The sequence below is a fragment of the Gracilinanus agilis genome, chromosome 3 (genome assembly GCF_016433145.1).
Source record: "Gracilinanus agilis isolate LMUSP501 chromosome 3, AgileGrace, whole genome shotgun sequence".
Taxonomy (NCBI): Eukaryota; Metazoa; Chordata; class Mammalia; order Didelphimorphia; family Didelphidae; genus Gracilinanus; species Gracilinanus agilis.
In genome coordinates, this window is record NC_058132.1 from 334560009 (window position 1) to 334579355 (window position 19347).

The following is a 19347-nucleotide window of genomic DNA, read 5'->3' on the forward strand; positions in this document are numbered from 1 at the left end:
GAGACTCGTGCAGAAATGCTCCCCTCCCCCTCCCTACTACACCTAATGACATTTTTTCACATCCTTTGCCCCTCTGCCCAGCAGCCAATGGGAGGCTTTCCCCCTGTGTGGGGTAAAGAGGGGCGCCCAGCATGCCCTGGCACTTGGTGGGGGGGAGGGGCATGGCATTTGTTCTACCAGGTCCGGGGTGGGCAGGGCCCAGCACTCCATCTCTAAAAGGTTCACCATCATTGGGATAGTGTCTCTCAGGTTCTGGAAGTCAGGGTCTATTAGAATGATAAAGAGCTCAGCCTCCTATAGTTCCTCATATGCTTTCATTCTTTCCTACCATCTCCTGATACAAACTGCTCCCTGCTCCCTGGCTACACACACATTCCCACATTCATTTAATCCCTCTTCACTTCTTGCCCTTCCAAAGACACTACTTCCTTAGAACAGCTTCTATTTTCCTTCTAGAGTCAGGAAGATTTTAAGGACTTTGGAGGGACTGGAAGGGAAGTCTTGTCTCTTGATCCATTTTCTTGGACTGGCCTGAGAACCTGAATCCTTCCCTATGTTTCAAAGAAGCTGATCAAGCCAAATTCTGAATTCCCTGGTGTACATGAATGAATGAATATTTATTAAGCACTTATAATGTGAGAAGTACTGGAGATAGAAATAGAAATCAAGCCAGCAACTGTTCTTAAGAAACTCATTTCAAAATGGGGAGAAAACACAAAGAAAAAGTTTTAGTTGCAGGTCAGATGGGAAGGTCCCATGACTTTTTGGGTCATTTAGCTGACACTGGACCATTTAAGAATGCCAAGGACTGTGGTGAAGACAGCTTCTATGCTTGGGGAAAACTTGAGATGGAAAGGGACTTAGGAAGGAATTCCTGCCTTATCAGAAACAACAAATTGGGCTGCTACCATTCTGAGAGGGAAAAGTAGAAGTGTTTTTGAAGCTAGCATTTATTTAATGATTTAGAATTTACAGAATGCTTTACTAATACAGTCATCCCTCACTGTATCACAGTTCACTTATTGCAGTTTCACTGTATCATGAGTTTAAAAAAAACTAAATCTGTATCTCAGAGTTTTCCCTGTGTCACGGGATTTTGTGGATGAATACTGTACTATACACATTGGAAATGCAATACACCACTACTGCTTGCCCAAGTTTGTCAGTGTGAGATTATACACGGCACACTATTGGCTGAGGGAATGAAAGGTGACCAACCACAGTGCTGTGTTCTGTATCCTGGGGGTTGATTGGCCCAGTGACTGTAGCATCGGTCTGTTTGCTTTATTGCACAGTGCCCATATATTCAGCATCTCTCCTTGTCCACTTCACATCAATGTCTGATCTCTGTGCGTAGTGTTCCTCTGCAGTGTAGTCTTTTTGTGAAGTTTTCGTAAAAGTTTGAATTCATTTCAAGTATCTAGGTCTATCTTTATTGAGCCTCCATGCCAGATAGACAGAGGCTCAATAAAGTGGTTGACCCACTGTGTCCTGTTCCTCTGTACTTCTCCAGGTGTTTCTTTACCTTAGAAGTCACTGAGAGGCAACACAGGCCCAAGTAAGTTAAATGATGTACCTGAGGTCACACAGGTAGTGACAGAGCTGAAATTTGGACATAGTTTTAAGAATGAGAGGAAAACAGAAATAAAGCCAAGATTAATCAGATTTGCTTTGATTTACTTGAATCACAGATGAGGAGGAGATGAGGATGAATGAGGTTTTGGTACAAAGATATTGATAGGAGGTTTTTTTGTTTTTTGGTGTTAAAAAAGGAAATTAAAGGAGGCCCATCAATTGGGAAATGATTGAACTTTTGTATGAGAATGTAATAGAATGCTATTCTGTTGAGATAAATGAGGAAGCAGATGATTTCAAAGAGTCACAAAAATACTTATGTGAACTGATACAGAGTGAAATGAGAACCAGAATAATTTATATATTATATAAATTATTATATAATGTTATAATATTATATAATAATTATATAATATTATAATATCAATATTATGAAAACAAATAATTGTGGGGATATAATCATCGTCCAACATAGGGCTAATGTTGAAGTATGCTTTTCACCTCTTCATAAAGAGGTGAGGGATTCAAAGTGCAGAATGAGTCACATTTTTTTAACATAGCCAATGAGCAAATTTGTTTTCTTTGACCATACATATTTGTTACAAGAAATTGCTTTCTTCCTTCCTTCCTTTCTTTCCTCCCTTTCTTTCTCCCTCCTGTCTTTCTCTCTTTCCCTTTCCTTCCCTCTTCTCTCATTCCCATCTTCCCTCTTTCCCTACTTCCTTCCTTTTTGTCTTTCTTTCTTGGAGGCTGATAGCAATGATGGGAGGGAGGAAAAATAAATTTTTGTTTATTAAAAAATAAAATACAATAAAAATTAATTTTTAAGTTAATACCTTAATAAGAGGGAAAATTTAGAGATGAGGTCGGAACATGGTAAAAGTACTTTAAAACAAGCTTGTTTGAAATTGTTAGGGCATTGTAACAGTCATGGAAGCCGGAAGATTGCACAGTGGATAGAGTATTGGAGTTGGAGTCAGAAAGACCTAGTTTAAGTCCAGCCTCACTTACTAGCTGTGTGACCCTAAGCAAGTTATTTAACCTCTATTTGTCTAAGTTTCCTCAACTATAAAATGGGAATAATAGCATCCATCTCCCAGAGTCGTTAAGAGGGTCAAATGATATATTTGTAAAGCACTTAATACAGCATCAGCCATACCATATAAATGTTTATTCCCCTTCTTCCCCCTTCATGAGGCAGAAATTCCTTTCTGTTCTAGTACCTAACAGAAATGGCCATCTGTGAAAGCCTCCAAGCTTGCTGTTAGAGCAAGCATACCTAGGAGCCCAGAACTGGCTGTTCTAAGCATTTCCCTTGTCAGGATGGGAGAGGCAACATAGAATGCTTGGCTTTGACCCTATACTTTGGAATGAGGAGTACTGAAGAGGAGTGAAGCTAAGATTTGGAATGAAAAGAACATGGAGATATTACAGTAATTAGTTCATTTGAGATGCCAGTTCTGCAGGAAAGACAACTTAACTGTTGAAAAGACAACTTTTGAATTACAAAATGCAACATTTTCCCATTATCTCTGGCAGACACCCCTTATTTTCAAAGATTAACCTTGAATATTGCCCAATTTAATTTCCTTTTTTTAACACCAAAAAAAAAAAGCTCCTATCAATGTCTTTGTACCAAAACTTCATTCATCCTCATCTCCTCTAAATCCTCTAAATCGGGGGATTCTTATATTGGAGTCCATGAACTTGATGGTCTTTAAAAACATTTTGGTAACTGTATTTCAATATAATGGGTTTCCTTTGTAAACTTGTGTATTTTCTTTTATGCATTTAAAAACATGATTTTTATAATTGGCTTCAGCAAACTGCCAGAGGGGTCCAAGATATAAAAGAATTAAAGTATCCTTCTCTAGACAGTGTGTGATAGGCTAGGAATAATACTTCTGCTAATGGAGGTGGGAGAATCACTTTGGGCCCCTGAGATTGCCAGGAGGATTCAATATGGTACTTTATCACTGGATTCCAGAACTCATCTCATCTCTAGCTTAATTACTCACCTACCTAACTGGAACTTTGTTAAGTGTTTATTCTATTCTAGAAAATAGCAGGAAGTAAAAGAACAACATAGAAAAAAAATAAAGTATTATTTCATTTTATTTATGTGCATTTATTTTTATCCTTTTATCAAAATACAAATAGTTTGTCTTTTAGAGTTTATATATTTTGTTATTTATCACTTTTTTGTTGAGATTTCTTATATATATATTTTGAAGGTTTATTTTTTAAATAGAAAATAATAGCTGAACACCTACTGTCTTCTTATATATCTTCAACTCTGCTTACTTTTCTTTGCGGGTTGATGATCATTTTAGTTTCTCTCCTCTTGGTCTATACCAGACCCAAGATCCAGAATGCTTGGGCAAGGGCTCTTCTGCTGACCTTTGGAATAGGAGGGTAGCTATCACTATACCTTAGAGCTTGAAGTAACTTTAGAGGTCCCCCAGTTCCATTTCTTATAGGTGAGGAAAACCAAACCCAGAAAGCTTAAATGCCCACAATCACTTAATTATTGGCAATACTGGTCTCCCAGGCCAAGTTTCTGTCCATGGTGGGTTGAGGAAGCTCAGAGCCAGAGGAGGCTGGGGATGGAATCATTCAAGGATGTAAATGACTGACCTGTAGTTGTATATTCTCTCTCTGACAGGTGTTTGTGCTCTGCCATGGGCTCCTACAGTTGTGCCAGCTCCTCTACAGTGCCTACTTCAAGAGCAGTCTCAGCACCATTGAGAAGCGTTTTGGACTCTCCAGCTTCTCTTCTGGCTTTATCTCCAGTTTAAATGAAGTAAGTGCTCACTTGCCCTGGACCTATGGCCAAGGATATTGGGAGGAACTGAGCAGGAGGAAGGAAGATGGAATTGGGCATGGGCATTCAGCCCCATTAGATACCTCACAAGAATAGTGACAATGGCTTCCTAATGAATGCTGGCAAGAATATTAGGACTAGACGGGATATTAGAGAGTATATCAGAACTCTAGATCAGGACATGACCTCATAGATCATATAATCTAATTACCTCACTTTATCCTGAGAAGATACTGAGGTCCAAAGAGATGAAAAGACATGACCCAAAACACATAGATCGTAAATAGCAGAGTTATAATCAAATGAGATGCTTTTTTCCATGATTCCATGATCATCTGGTCCATCTCATATATATATATATATGTACAGTTGGAAGGGAATCTTACTTTAAAATTTTTTATTTATTATGAATTTAACAAACACCAAATAAAATGAGCATTTCTTTATGCAAAATAGGTCTATAATACAAGGTAGAAAGGTCTATATGGAAAATAGAAAAAAGAGCTATACATAACATTTCTCTCAAGTGTAACTTGATTTTATTTTTAATTTTGAAATTAATTTAACATGTAATTTTCAAAGATGTCCAGTTTGTATTTCCTTCTGGCTTCCTGTTTCTGTGCATTTTAGGATAATGCTTCAGAGATCCTTTTTTCCCCTTTCCTTCTATTTTTTTGTGGAGAGAACATCCCTGTGGGGGCAGCTAGGTAATGCAGTAAGTACTGCTTCGTCTGGAGTTAGGAAGACTCATCTTCCTAAGTTTGAATCTGGCCTCAAACACTTACTAGCTCTGGGTTCTTGAGCAAATAACTTAACCCTGTTTGCCTCAGTTTCCTCATCTGTACCACTACAGTATCTTTGCCAAGAAAAAAAAACAAAGGGGGTCACAAAGCATCTGATAGAACTGAAATGACTGAATGACAACAATAAAAAAATAATACCTTGTGGCCACCCTTCCTCTCCCACCCAGTTCTCTTACCCTTGTTTTTCTTTTAAAGTACATAATAAATTCAACATATAACTTTATATATACATGTATATATAGAGACTTTATTTTAACATTAAGTTTTTTAAAAATTGAGTTTCCAATTCTTTCCCTCCATTTAGCCCCTTCCCCACCCATTGAGAAAGCAAGCAAGATGATATCAATTACGATGTGAAATCATGCAAAACATTATATTAAATATTAGCCCATGTTGCAAAAAAAGGAAGAAAAATAAAGTAAGTGAAAAAATGTGCTTCAGTTTGTATTCAGAATTCATCAGTTCTCTCTCTCGAGGTGAATGACATTTTTCATCATAGATCCTTTGGAAATGTCTTAGATCATTGTCTTGATCAGAGTAGCTAAGTCTTTTACAGTTGATAATCCTTATAACATTGCTGTTACTGTGTTTAGTGTTTTCCTAGTTCTGCTTACTTCACTTTGCTTGAATTCATATAAATTTTCCCAGATTTTTCTGGAACTCATTGCACAATAGTATTCTGTCACAATCATATACAACAATTTGTGTAGCCATTCCCTAATTGATGGGCATCCTCTCGATTTCCAATTCTTTGCTACCACAAAAAGAGAAGCCATATATATATTTGCATAACTAGATCATTTCCCCTTTTCTTCCAACTCTTTGGAAGTCAGCCCTAATAATGGTATTTCCTAGTCAAAGGATATGCATAAAGCCCTTTGGGCATAGTTCCAAATTATTCACCAGAATGGTTAAATAGTTTATAACTCTATCAACAGTGTATTAGTGTCCCAATTTTTCCATATTCTCTCCAGAATTTGGCGTTTTCCATTTTTGTCATGTTAACCAAATCTGATAGGTATAAAGTGGTACCTTAGGGTTGTTTTGATTTACATTTCTTTAATCAGTAGAAATTTAGAGCATTTTTTAATGTGGTTATTGATAACTGATTTCTTCTTCTGAAAAATGCCTGTTCATATCTTTTGACCATTTGTCAACTGAGAATGACTTTTATTTATTTTTTAAATAAATTTGACTCAGTTCCCTATATGAGAAATGGGTCCTTTATCTAAGAAATTTTGTTGCAACTTCCCTTCCAATTTCCTATTTTCCTTCTAATTTTTGCTGCATTGGCTTTGTTTATACAAAACCCTTTTAATTTCATGTAATCAAAATTATCGATTTTATTTTCTGTAATACCCTCTTTTTCTTATTTGGATATAAACTTGTCTCTTATCTATAGATCTGATGTGTGCATTTTTCTATGTTCCCTAATTTACCTATAATATCACTATTAATGGCTAGGCTATCCATTTTAACCTTATCTTGGTATATGATGTGAGATATTGGTTTAAGCCCATTTCTACTCAATCATTTTCTAGTTTTTCCAGAAATTTTTGTCAGATAGTGAGTTCTTACTCCTAACGTTTGAATCTTGGGTTTTATCAAACAGTAGGTCTGGTCATTTACTACTGTATATTGTGTACCTAATCTATTCTATTGATCCACTGCCCTATTTCTTAGCCAGTACCAGATTAAATGCTATCAAAATGTTAGCTACTATTATGTATCTATTTCTAGAAATGTTGTATCCCCTAGTAGAATGTGAAAACAGGAACTTGAAAACAGGAACTATTTGGTTTTTCTTGGTATTAGTGCTTAGCCCATACTAAGTACTAAGACACTTGATGACATGTTGACTGACCTCTGACTTAAGACCTTTGGGTACACATAAGAAGATCTTTCCTTTTCCATCACTTAAGCCTGAGTGGCTCTGATCTCACATGATGTTCTCTGCTCTCCTCCACAGATCAGTAATGCTACCCTCATCATCTTCGTCAGTTACTTTGGCAGCCGTGTCCACCGGCCCAGGGTCATCGGCATTGGGGGCCTCCTGCTGGCCACAGGAGCTTTCCTTCTCACTCTCCCTCACTTCCTTTCAGAACCATACCAGTATTCTGATATCAGTGTGGGTAAGTAACTTTCTCCCTCAAACTCCCAAATCTATCCCCAGAGATCTATGATACCCATTTCCTGTGGAAGCAAACTCTAATCCAACCATAGCATTTTTTAAAGATTATTTCAGGGCCATAAAATACATAGATAAGCAACTAGATTGGACAGTGGATAGAGTTCAAATCCAGCCTCAGACACATACTAGCTCTTTGGCCCTGGGCAGGTCACTTAACCCTGTTTGCCTCAGTTTCCTCATCTGTAAAATGAGCCAGAGAAGAAAATAACAAACCACTCCAGTATCTTTGCCAAGAAAACACCATTTTGGATCAAAAGGAAGTCAGTCATGAGCTGACTTTTAAAAATTCTTTTAAACCCAAAATGTATTTTGTATAGTGAAAAGAATAAAAGGCAGTAAAATATAGAGCAGGTGTTCTGAACCTTGTTTTAAAAACCATTTTGATAACTATATAATATATTGGTTTCCCTTGCAATCCTATGTATTTTATTTTGTGCAACTAAAATCATTACTCTGCAAAAGGGATTCATCATACTTTCAGAGGCGCCGATTACACAAAAAAAGTTAAAAACCATTACTGTAGAGGGTAGAGAGTTAATCTCAAAGTCTGGAAGAATTGAATTCAAATCTTGCCTCTGAGACAGACTGATGTGTGACCTCTGGCAAGTGATGCAAGCACTCTGTGCTCTAGGGCACCTCTCTGATTCCAAGATGCAGAAAAGGTGCTGACTGATCTGCTTTGTAAAGGGAGTTCCTTCACAAGGGAATTCCCTATTCCACTGAAATCACAGGACCAATCCCTATCACTATTTCTAAAGTCCCAAATGCTGAGTTTGGAGTTATAAATATCTCTCTTATTTGACTAGCTAGTTTATTGTTTCTGAGATTCAATTTCCACATCTGAAAAGGGAGAATAATAATGCTTCTACTGGTTACATTTGAGACAGTTCACTATAGAGGGCAGAACCCCTGCTTATAGTCAGGAAGATCTAGGTTCAAATCCTGCTTCTGACATTTTTCTAGCTCTGATTCTGAGCAACATACTTTAACCTATATGCCTCAATTTACTGATCTTTAAGATAACAGAGTTGAATTTGCTGGTCTCTAAGACCCTTGGGTCCAGTTCTAAATCTATGTTCCTCCAATTGGGCATGACCCACATTCTATCTGCCTAAAAAGGTTGTCAAGTCACAACAGGTTAAGATTATAGTTTTAGATTTAGAGCTGGAAGGGACCTCATTTAGTCTAATCTCATAATTTTATAGCTGAGGAAACTGAGAACCAAGGAAATTAGGTGATTTACCCAAAGTCACACAGTTAGTGAATAATAAGGGAATAAAGATTTATATTGCACCTATTATGTGCCAGGCTATATGATTTACAAAAATTACTGCATTTGGTCCTCGTAACAACCCTAAGAATTACCCCCATTTTACAATGAAAGAAACTGAGGCAGAAAGAGGCTATGTGACTTGCCCATGTTCACACAGCTAGCAATATCTGAGGTTAAATTTGAGTTCAGGGAGCTGAGTGTTCTATTCCACTGTGTCAACTAATAGAGGATGGATTTGAACTTGGGTTTTCTGACTTTATAAGTCTTAAGGTACAGTGGATAGAACACCACCCTGAGTTCAAATCTAGCTTCAAGCACCTATTGGTCATATGACCCTGGGCAAGTCACCTAACCTTCTTTGCCTTGGTTTCCTCACCTGTAAAATGATCGAATACCGCAGGTGTTCTATGAATCCTTTCAATGTCTATATTGCTCTCTTGTTGTAGGACTTCAGGGCAATTTTGCTGAATTATTTCTGTTAGTATGGAGTCCAGGTTTCTATTAATTTCTGGTTTTTCTGGAAGACCGATTATTCTCAAATTGTCTCTTCTAGACCGGTTTTCTTGGTCTGTCACTCTCTCATTGAGATATTTCATGTTTCCTTCTATTTTTTCAGTCTTTTGGCTTTGTTTTATTTGTTCTTGTTGTCTTGAGAGATCATTAGTTTCTACTTGCTCAATTCTAGCCTTTAGGGATTGATTTTCGGCTATAATCTTTCAGTTTTCAGCCATAATCTTCTGGTATTCCTTTTCAATCTGGTCATTTCTGGTGTTCAATTTCTGAACCTCACTTTCCAATTGCATGATTCTACCTTTTAAACAGTTATTTTCTTGCCAGATCTCTTCCATTTTCCTCAAAATCTCAGTTTTGAACTCTTCCATAGCTTGTGAGGAGTTTTCCTTATTTGAGGAGGGTCCGGATGCTTGTTTGTTCTCCTCCTCTGTTTGCTCGGTTGTCTGGATTTTCTCTGTGTAAAAGCTGTCAAGTGTTAAAGGCTTCTTTTTCTTGTTGTTATTCTTTCTCTTCTGAGCTTCCTGAGACTGGGTAGCCATCGTTAGCCCAGCAGCTTCTCAGGTTTATCCTCGCGCTCAGTGTCTGTCCGAGGTCTATTGGCTCCTGAGGTCTGAGTTCTGGTTTTTTCCAAGGTCAAGCCCCCTGGTGGACCCCCTTGCTTGATCCTCTGCCGGAGGTTCCTTTACAAGTCTCAAGGCGCTGCTTCCACAGTCGTATACCCATCCACACTGGTTCCCCACTTAGGCTTTAGTTCCTTGTTGTGTCTGCCTCCACCCACGCCTCCTCAGTGCCTGCGTTCTCAGCCTGCGCTCTGCGCCCTGCGTCCTGCTCCCGCGCTCAGATTTCGCCTGCGTTTTTTGGCTTAATGGGGGTCCTAAGTCTTGCTGCTCTCAGGAACAGGCCCTGGAGCTGCCAATGACTCGATGGGTGCCCCAAACTTGCTCTATTTCTTTTTAGCTGGCTTCGGAGCTATAGATGTTGTGTGTGGAGGGGTGGGGGTGGGGTGGTTGCTCAGCCCACGATTTCGTGAGGGCTGTTTCACCCCTTTATAGCATGGAAATGCCTCGATTCCACGTACCTTCCACGCGGTGCCCTGTTGTGGGGGTTCCTCCGTTCGTCTGGACTTGTTTTTATGTCCCCTTGAGGAGTTTTGTGTGTTTTTGTCAGGAGAGGTTAAGAGCTGCTTCTTACTCTGCCGCCATCTTAATCCGGAACCTCACCTGTAAAATGAACTGGAGAAGAAAATGGCAAACTACTCTAGTATCTTTGACCAGATACTCCAAATGGGGTCACAAAAAGTCAAACATAACGGAAAATGTCTGAACAGCAACAAAATATGAACTATTGGTTCTGTTCCTGCTGTTCTTTGAAGTATTTTGGGGGGAGTGCTTTTAAGTCTTAAGACAGATTGTTAGTTTCCCCATTAGAAGAGAACCAAAGCCTGAATCGGTCAGTCTTGGGGTGAAGAATGACACTGAGACTATTGGCTAGGATGAAGCAAATGATTTATTCTTCCTTTTTAAGTCTTCTGCTTTCCATTCACACCTACCCCATTCCTCCTTGATTTTTGATAAAAGTGTCCTGTCATGCTCAAGATGGAGCCTAGAAGCCCCTAACTGATTAAGTAAAGCCTCCAGAATTAGGTGACACCAACTCAGGGCAAAGTTCATAAATGTGCAGCGGGTACAGTCATGTGAGTCCACAGACAAGCTTCATTCCTGATTCTACAATCAACGAGCTGAATGGCCTTAGGCAAGTTATTTTCCCCCTTAGTTTCTGGACCTGTAAAATGAGAGTGTTAGTGTCCCATCATGTGCTTAGAGTACTGATATGGAAGCATTCCTCAGCAGAACGACTCTGGGTTTAGAATGAGCTGGACACTTGAAGGGATGGCCAATGCATGGGTTTGTTTTGCTAGATTATACTTGTAAGGGCAGGGCAGCTAGGTGGCACAGTGGATAGAGGGCTGGGTCTGGAGTCAGGAAGACCTAAGTTCAAATCCATCCTCATATACTTGCTAGTCGTGTGATCCTGGCCAAATCACTGAACCCTGTTTGCCTCAGTTTCCTCATCTGTAAAATGGGCTGGAGGAGGAAATGGCAAATCACTCCAATATCTTTACCACCCCCCCACCACCCAAAAAAATACCAAATGGGATCACAAGGAGCTGGACACAACTGAAACATTCTAGATATTCTGTCTGTAGGAGAGAGACATTCTATCCTGGGGAAATGGGTCTTCTACACATTGCTTAAGAAGCATCACCAGACCAGTGCACCTAGCCTTACACTGAGTACCTTAAAAGGAAGATGGAGTGAAGTGAATAAGAAAGAGTAATGGATTTGGTATTGAAGGGATTGGGTTTGATCCTGCCCTTTCCCCCTTATTACCTATTTGCTTTGGGCAAATTTTTGACATCTTTGGGCCTCAGTTCCTTATCTTAAAATGACAGGATTGGAACAGATGACTTCTGATTGCCCCTTCTGGCTCAAGCCCTATGATCTTATGATTAGATAACCTTTAAGGTTCCCTATGGCTCTAAATCCATTGGCTCTGTGATGTCAGATCTTAGATCATTAATCACAGGACAAACCAGTCCCCCACTATGACGAGGATCTTGGACTACTCCAGAGCAAATAGGGCATGGCTCGTGCCCCTCCTAGGACAAGCCCATAGAACTATATGTAGGTCTCAGATGTTAGCACTGAGAGAGATCTCAGAGATCACACAGACCAAGCCCCTGTTTTGTGGGCAATAAAACCAAGGTTCAGAGACCGGGAATGAGAGGTAAAGATACAAGAATCCATCCCTGGTTCTCTGTCAGTCAGAAACAAGACTTTCTACTGTATGCCAGGCACTGCGCTAAGCTCTGGGAAAATAAAGAACAATAGAAGACAGTCCCTGCTCTCAAAGAACTCAGCCTAATGAAGAAGACAACATTCGAATAACTATATAAACAAGTTATAAAGAGAATAAATTGGAAGTAATAACAGAAGGGCATTAAACTTGAGGAGAACTGGGAAAAATCTGTACAAGTGGGGATTTTAGTTAAGACCTGAAGTTTCCAGAAGGTGCAGATGAAGAGGGAGAGTGTTCCAGGGATGGGGACAGCTGGTAGCAATGATCAGGAAATGGGAGATGGGGTGTCTTGTTTGAGGGATGACAAGGACACCTTATTATACATGTTATTTCATTTGGTCCTCACAACAACCCCATGAGATAGATGGACCCCCATTTTACAAATGAGGAAATTGAGACTAAGAGATATTAAATAACTTGTCCAGGATACTACAGCTTAATAAAGTGTCTAAGGCAGGACTGGCATTCAGACCTGCCTGACTCCCAAGTCTCACTGAAGAGCATGCTAGAGGAATCATCTGGGTATTTGGGAGCATTCAGGAAGGCCAGTGAGGATCCATTCTGCTGGGGTTTCAGTCACATACCAGCACACCTTCCTGAAGATTCTATTTTGATTTAATCTGGGTTCCTGGGTTACGATGGGTCCACATTATGTTCTCATCTTCATTCCAACACAAAGTCTCTTGTAGGGAAGGGCTTCTGAAAACAATTACTTGACTTCTCATCTGGGAATGGTAGATTTTTCAAGGTCTTCAGGCCCACCCAGGAGGGAAATCTTCTGCATTTTATGCTCTGAACTAAACTCTCTGACTTGACAGGAGGACTTTGGGAAGTGGTAAAAGCAGGCATGGCTTCCTCCTCCTGGTTTCCCTGAGGAACAACTAGTCAAAATAGCTGGGCTTAGCTTTATTTGTATCAAATGTTATACAGTTCTAACAATAGTGGAGGTTAGTGTCTCTCAGATGAAGAAGAGTTATTCCTAAGAACCAAAATTCTGGGTAATCACTGGACTGTCCCCAGAGGATGTCCAGGCATCCAACTAGAGCAGAAGTTCTTAAGTTTTTTGAGTTCTAGACCCCTTTGGCAGTCTGGTGAAGCCTATGGATCCATTATCAAAATAATGTTTCTAAATATGTAAAATAAAACATATAGGATTACACAGGACACTAATTATATTGAAAGTTATCCATTTAAAAAATAAGGTCATACTTATGAGTAAGAAAACTAGCCACTTTCAGAGGAAGGACTGTGGGAGGAGAAACACAGAAGAAAAACAACCGCTTGAACATATGGGCTGTTGGGGATATTATTGGGGATATAGACACTAAATGATAACTCTAGTCCAATTATCAATAATATGGAATTAGATCTTGATCAATGATACATGTAAAACCCAGTGGAATTGTACATCAGCTAAGGGGGGTTAGGAGGGTTTGGGGGAGAGGGAAAGAACATGAAATATGTAACTAGGAGAAAATATTCAAAATTTAAATTAAAAAAAATTTTAAAAGAGGAAAAAAAATAAGGCCATAGACCCTACATTACGATCTCCACATCCAGAGAGTTCTCTGGTTCCTTGAAATTTGGGAGAGAATATGGCAGCTAGATTGCTCAGTGGATAGAGAAGAGACAGATGGTCCTAGGTTCAAATCTGGCCTCAGACACTTCCTAGCTGTGTGACCCTGGGCAAGTCCCTTAACCCCCACTGCATAGCCCTTACCTCTCTTCTGCCTTAGAACCAATACAAACAGTTAATCCTAAAACAAAAGGCAAGGGTTAAAAGAAAAAGAAATTTTGGAGAAGAGAGAGGAAAGGACAGTGCCCAAGTGTAGTATCTTAAGATACTGGTGCGCAGGGGAAGACTTCACAGAAAATGCCAACCATCTCCAGAAGTCAACCCTAGAAATATCTGATAAAAGGGCTGTTTTGTGAGGACAACTACCACTGACAGAATCTTTTACATTCTGTCAATAGTTTGAAAAAGCCTTCAATGTAGACAGATTTAGAGAGTTATAAAGAATTATCTTCAATTTACTCACATGGATACCAAAATTCAAAGATGCAGAACAGAAGGAAAGGATTTTGAAAAACCCTCAATTAAGCATGTAATTTGCTATCTTGTTATTGTTCAGTCATGTCCAAAGGTTTGGAACTGACAGGGATCTTTGTTGCTTAGTTGAGAATTCTTTGTGAACCCATTTGGGGTTTGCTTGACAAAGATACTGAAGGGGTTTGCCATTTCCTCCTCCAGATTATTTTATAAGTGAGGAAATTGAGGTAAACAGGGTTAAGTGATTTGCCCAAGGTCGCATAGCTAGTGTCTGAAGCAGAATTTGAACTCAAGTCTTCCTGACTCCAGGTGAGTGCTCTATCCACTGTACCATCTAGGTGTCCCTAACTTGCTATAACATCCCCAAGCATTCCATCCCTTGACTGAGCATTCTCACTAAGTAGGCCCCCATGCCTGCAGTTCTCTCCCTCCCCATCCTGTATCTCCTGGCTCCCCTGGCTTCCTTCAAGGCTCAAGTAAAATCTCTTCCATAAGAAGCCTTTCCCATCCTTCTCAGTGCATTTCCTCTGAGATTATCTCCACCTTATCTTGTATCTATCTACCTTGTTTGTATAAGGTTGTTTCCATGTTGTCTTTCCTGATTAGACTGTGAGATCTTGACTGCAAGGTCTATTTTTTATCTGTCTTTGTATCCCCAGCACTTAGCACAGTGCTTGGCACATAGTAGATGCTTAACTTGCTGACTTGACTATTGAGTCCCTAGTGGTTCTGGTCATTCATTAATATCACTCACCAATCTCATTATCCTTTGTTGAACTCCTGTTTGTTTTTCTGAGAAGCAGTCTGTCTAGCAGAATAAGTGGAAAAGTCATGATAACCCAATATTGAAAGGGGTGGGGACATTCCAGAAATAAGAAAGATCTTGTTGAAAAAATAATGGTTGCTAATGTTGAAAATAAACCAACAAAAACTATCTGGGAAATTTTAACAGGTCCAGCTCAATGGGATGACCTAGTAAAATCTTGAAATGATTCCTGAAGGGCTCCAAAGATAAAAAAAAGTTTCCTTGGGCAGGAAACCAGGCAGCATGACACCAGTTTATTGAAGGAGATAAGAGAAAAGACTTTGGAAATTAGTTATCTGGTAAGATGGGCTGTAATCTATAAAAAGTCTAAAGACCAAAAACTTGAGGAAAATCTGCACAGAGACAATGGATGAGCCATAGGCAGGAAGCTCTGTGAATTTCTCCAGGGTAAACAGCAGCACACAATGCCAAGGGTTTTATTTTGTGGGGAATTAAGAAATTAGTAAAGGAAAGAAACACAATAAATGTTACCATGCAACCCAAGAGTCCTTTTTCTTTCATCCAAGATATTCGAAACACTTGGATTCTGCTTCCAGTGGAACCTTGTACTAATTGCATATGTGCCTTGGACTAAGAGGCAGGTAGACCTGAGTTGCAGTCAGAGAACTGAGGAGCTGAGGAAGGGGGCTTCCAGGGACATGAGGGTCTAGATAGAGTCAGGGGCGGAGGCACAGCTGGTATAGGTGTCTTCTCCAATGGAGAGGAACTCACAAAATGGAGGAGCATGTGGTGGTAGAAGGATGTTGGCAGCATCAGGAGGCTACAGGGGAAGAGAAGTAGTCTAAGGAATCATGGTCTGATTCTGTTTAGAAGTGATTTGTGTAGAAACAGCTAGGTGGCTCTATGGATTGAGAGCCAAGCCCAGAGATGAGAAGTCCTGGGTTCAAATCAGGCTTTAGATACTTCCTAGATAGGTGACCCTGGGCAAGTCACTTAACCCTCATTGCCTAGCCCTTATATTATTCTGCCTGGGAACCAATACTAAGATTCTAAGATGGAAGATAAGGGTTTTAAAATAAATAAATAGAAAGAAGATTGGGAATTAAAGGAACATAATTACTATCCTTAAATATTTAAAAGGCTATCTTACAGAAGAGAAAATTGACTCCTACTTGAAATCTATAGGCAAAATGAGGAGTAATAAGGGGAACTTGTAAAGGGATAAATTTAGACTTGATTATCAGGAAGATGGCCATTGTGAATAGAGGTGTCCAAAAGTGAAATGGACTGACTTAGGCAACTATGTAGTGCCTGACATAGAGCTCCAGGCCTGGAGTCAGGAAGACTCTCTTCCTGAGTTCAAAGCTGACTCAGGCACTTAACTAATTGTGTGACCCTGGGCAAGTCCCTTCACCCTTTTGGCCTCAGTTTCCTCATCTATAAAACGAGCTGGAGAAGGAAATGACAGACCACTCCAGTATCTTTGCCAAGAAAACCCCAAATAGGGTCATGAAGAGTCAGACATGACTGAAATGTCAAAGCAACAACAAGTAAATAGTGAATTATGCCTCATTGGAGGCAAAAGCTAGATGACCACTTAGTAGGAAAGCTGCAAGGAAGTGTCTTGTTCAAGTCAGTGTGTCCAGATCTCGTTGGCCACTGAAGTCCTCTCCAACTCTGATTCTGCAATTCTTATCAGTGAAGTGAGCCCAACAGGACTATACAGTCAATTGAAATGATACCATTCTGTACCCAAGAAAAAGGTTTCTCCAGAGCAGCATGACCTTCTTGGGTGAGGTTTATTCAACCGCCAGAGGGGGAGGGAATAGACAGCCATGAAAAGAATTAAACATATGGATGTTATTATTAATCAAGCTGTTTCAATTGCCCACAAGGAAAAAAAGAAAAAATAGCAACACCAAAAAAAAAAAAGTTTGACGACTTAGCATAATTAAATTCAACGTGGAAATTTTTAAGTATGCATTTGATGAAAAAAAGATACAGAATACCAAGCAAAAAATGACAGAAAAACACCAGGTTTCCTATGGTATGCTCAACAGGAAAGGGTAAAAACAAGCTCTGCAAAATATACAGGCATCAAAGAGATAGTACATTGCCTAGTGTTAAAAGTACTCAAAGATATTCTCTAAGAGGCAATATGGCATAATGGACAGAGCTGTAAACTTAGAATCAGGAAGCCCTAGGTTCAAATCTCACTTCAGATACTTATTAGCTGTGTGACTGGGCAATTCATTTTGGGAAAATGAAGGAGTTGTACTAAATGGCTAGCATGCATCTTTCTAGCTCTAAGTCTATGATCCTATGAAATAAGGAAAATGCATTTCCCCCATTTTTCTCTGGGGCCAAGATAGGGCATCATAATTCCTCAATGTTGAGCTTCATTTTAGCTTTTTTTAATTTACATTATTTAGTAATTGTGTTTATCATTTCCTTGATTTTGCTCTCACTTCATTTGGTGGTAGCAACAGTTGGAAATGAAACTAGTGTCCATTGATTGTGGAATGGCAGAGTAAATTATGATATCTCGAGGGGATGGAATATTGTTGATCATAAGAAATCAAAAATATAAGAAACTCAGAACATGCGATAACTTACATGAAATGTATGAATTTTCAACCACTCCAAGCTTCCTAGTTTGAATAGTTTACTGCCATACAGTCATAGATTTAGAGCTAGAAGGGATGTTGTTGCTATTTTTCAGTCATGTCTGACTCTCTATGATCCCATTTGGGGTTTTCTTGGTGGATATACTGGAGTGTATGGAATGGTTTGCCCTTTCCTTCTCCAGTTCATTTTACAGATAAGAAAACTGAGGGAGACAGGATTAAGTGCTTCACTAGTAAATCACTATGAAACTGAGCTCTTAGTGCTATCTGTGGACATTTGATCTTTGTCAGTATGGAAAACTTACACCTGATGATGCCACTGACTACTTGGGATAATTTGTGTCTCTCAGATAATGACATTTCAGGGAACAGGGATAGACCTTAACACACTCATAGTTAAAGAGGGAATTAAACTCAGAACATTGCATTTATTCCTTTTTAAAACCTTTAAAAATATTTTTTCAATGTCCTTAGTCATTCAAATTTTATTATTCTCTTGTCATCACTGTCATTTCTAGGAACCACCTCCTCTTTCCCACCCCTGGTTTTAATCTTCCCTTATAACAAAAATAAATTTAGCCAAAGCATCCAGTGCAGTGTCCAATTCTGACATTGTGGGCAACTTTCTGTAGCAGCTATCTCCTGCCTCTCTGGAATGAAGAGGAAGGCATGTTTCCTTGTGTCTTTCATAGAATGTTCATTGGTTTTTTAGTTACTCAGGATTCAACTTCTTTTTAGTGTTCTTTTCATTCACTGTGTGATTGTCATGAATATTGGAGGTTTTATTATTGTTGTTTATTTTGCTCTGAATCATTTTGTTAATTTCCTTCTTTTTGGTTTTGGTGAGTTCCAAGCGACTGAGGAGGAAGCTAAATGGCATAGTGGATAGAGTGTTGAGTCTGGAATCAGAAAGACTCATCTTCCTCACTTCAAATTTGGCCTCAGACACTTACTAGCTGTGTGACCCTGGACAAGTCACTTAATCTCTGTTTGCCTTACTCCTCTGGAAAAGAAAATGGCAAACTACTCCATTTTCTTTGCCAAGAAAACCCAATATAGGGACACGAGGAGTCAAACATGACTAAAACAACTGACAACAAAAAAGCTTCTGTGATTATTTTGAATCCTGATCCTGTCTCAAATATATTGGCTATTCCCTCCCAGTTTGTGTCACCATCCACATATTTGCTAAACATACCTTTGGTGTCTTCATTGAAATCAGTGAAAAATATCAGACAAAGAAGGATCAAGGACAGATTTATGTCTGGATCTACATTGAGACACTGCTTTGCTATTTAACCCACTACTATTACCATTCTAACCCACGTTTCTTCATTTTGTAGTCTCATAGAGTAACAGATGTAGAGCTAGGAGGGATCTTAGAGAGCATTTTAGTTCAGATCCCTAATTTTGCAGATGAGGAAACTGAATCCAAGCAAAGTTAAATGTTTTGCTCAAGGTAAGATAGGCAGTGACAGGAATTTGAGCCCCTATTCTCTGATTTCAAAATCCTCTGTATTTTCCATAAACCATGCTATATCTTGTCCATAAGAATATTATGAGAAACCTTGTCAAAAACTTTTAAGTTGAAATTTGTTGTGCCTGTGGCTAAAAGCTGGAAAAAACACAACAAAATATATTTCTCTCATCCTAGAGAGTCAAAATATGACTGCTATGGAATGTTGCATATATTGTAAGAATGAGTCACTGCACTGATTGTTTTTGCTAAAATTATTTTTCTTTGTCATAAGGGAGGATTCAACCTGGAGGTGAGGGAGAGGGGGAGAATTCCTAGAAATGAACGTGATGTAAAACAAAAAGAAAAATAATTGCTTTTCTTTATTTATTTTTTTAAATTCTTATTTT

At 39.1% G+C, this 19347-nt stretch overlaps 1 protein-coding gene across 1 annotated transcript in view; it reads left to right on the top strand.

Moving 5' to 3' along the window:
- SLCO2A1 (solute carrier organic anion transporter family member 2A1) overlaps positions 1 to 19347 on the top strand; it is a 146997-nt gene that overhangs the window by 64326 nt on the left and 63324 nt on the right. The window contains exons 2-3 of the mRNA XM_044670003.1: positions 4241 to 4378; positions 7172 to 7334. Of these exons, the coding sequence (XP_044525938.1) occupies positions 4241 to 4378; positions 7172 to 7334 (301 nt within the window). The remainder of the gene's footprint in view (positions 1 to 4240; positions 4379 to 7171; positions 7335 to 19347) is intronic.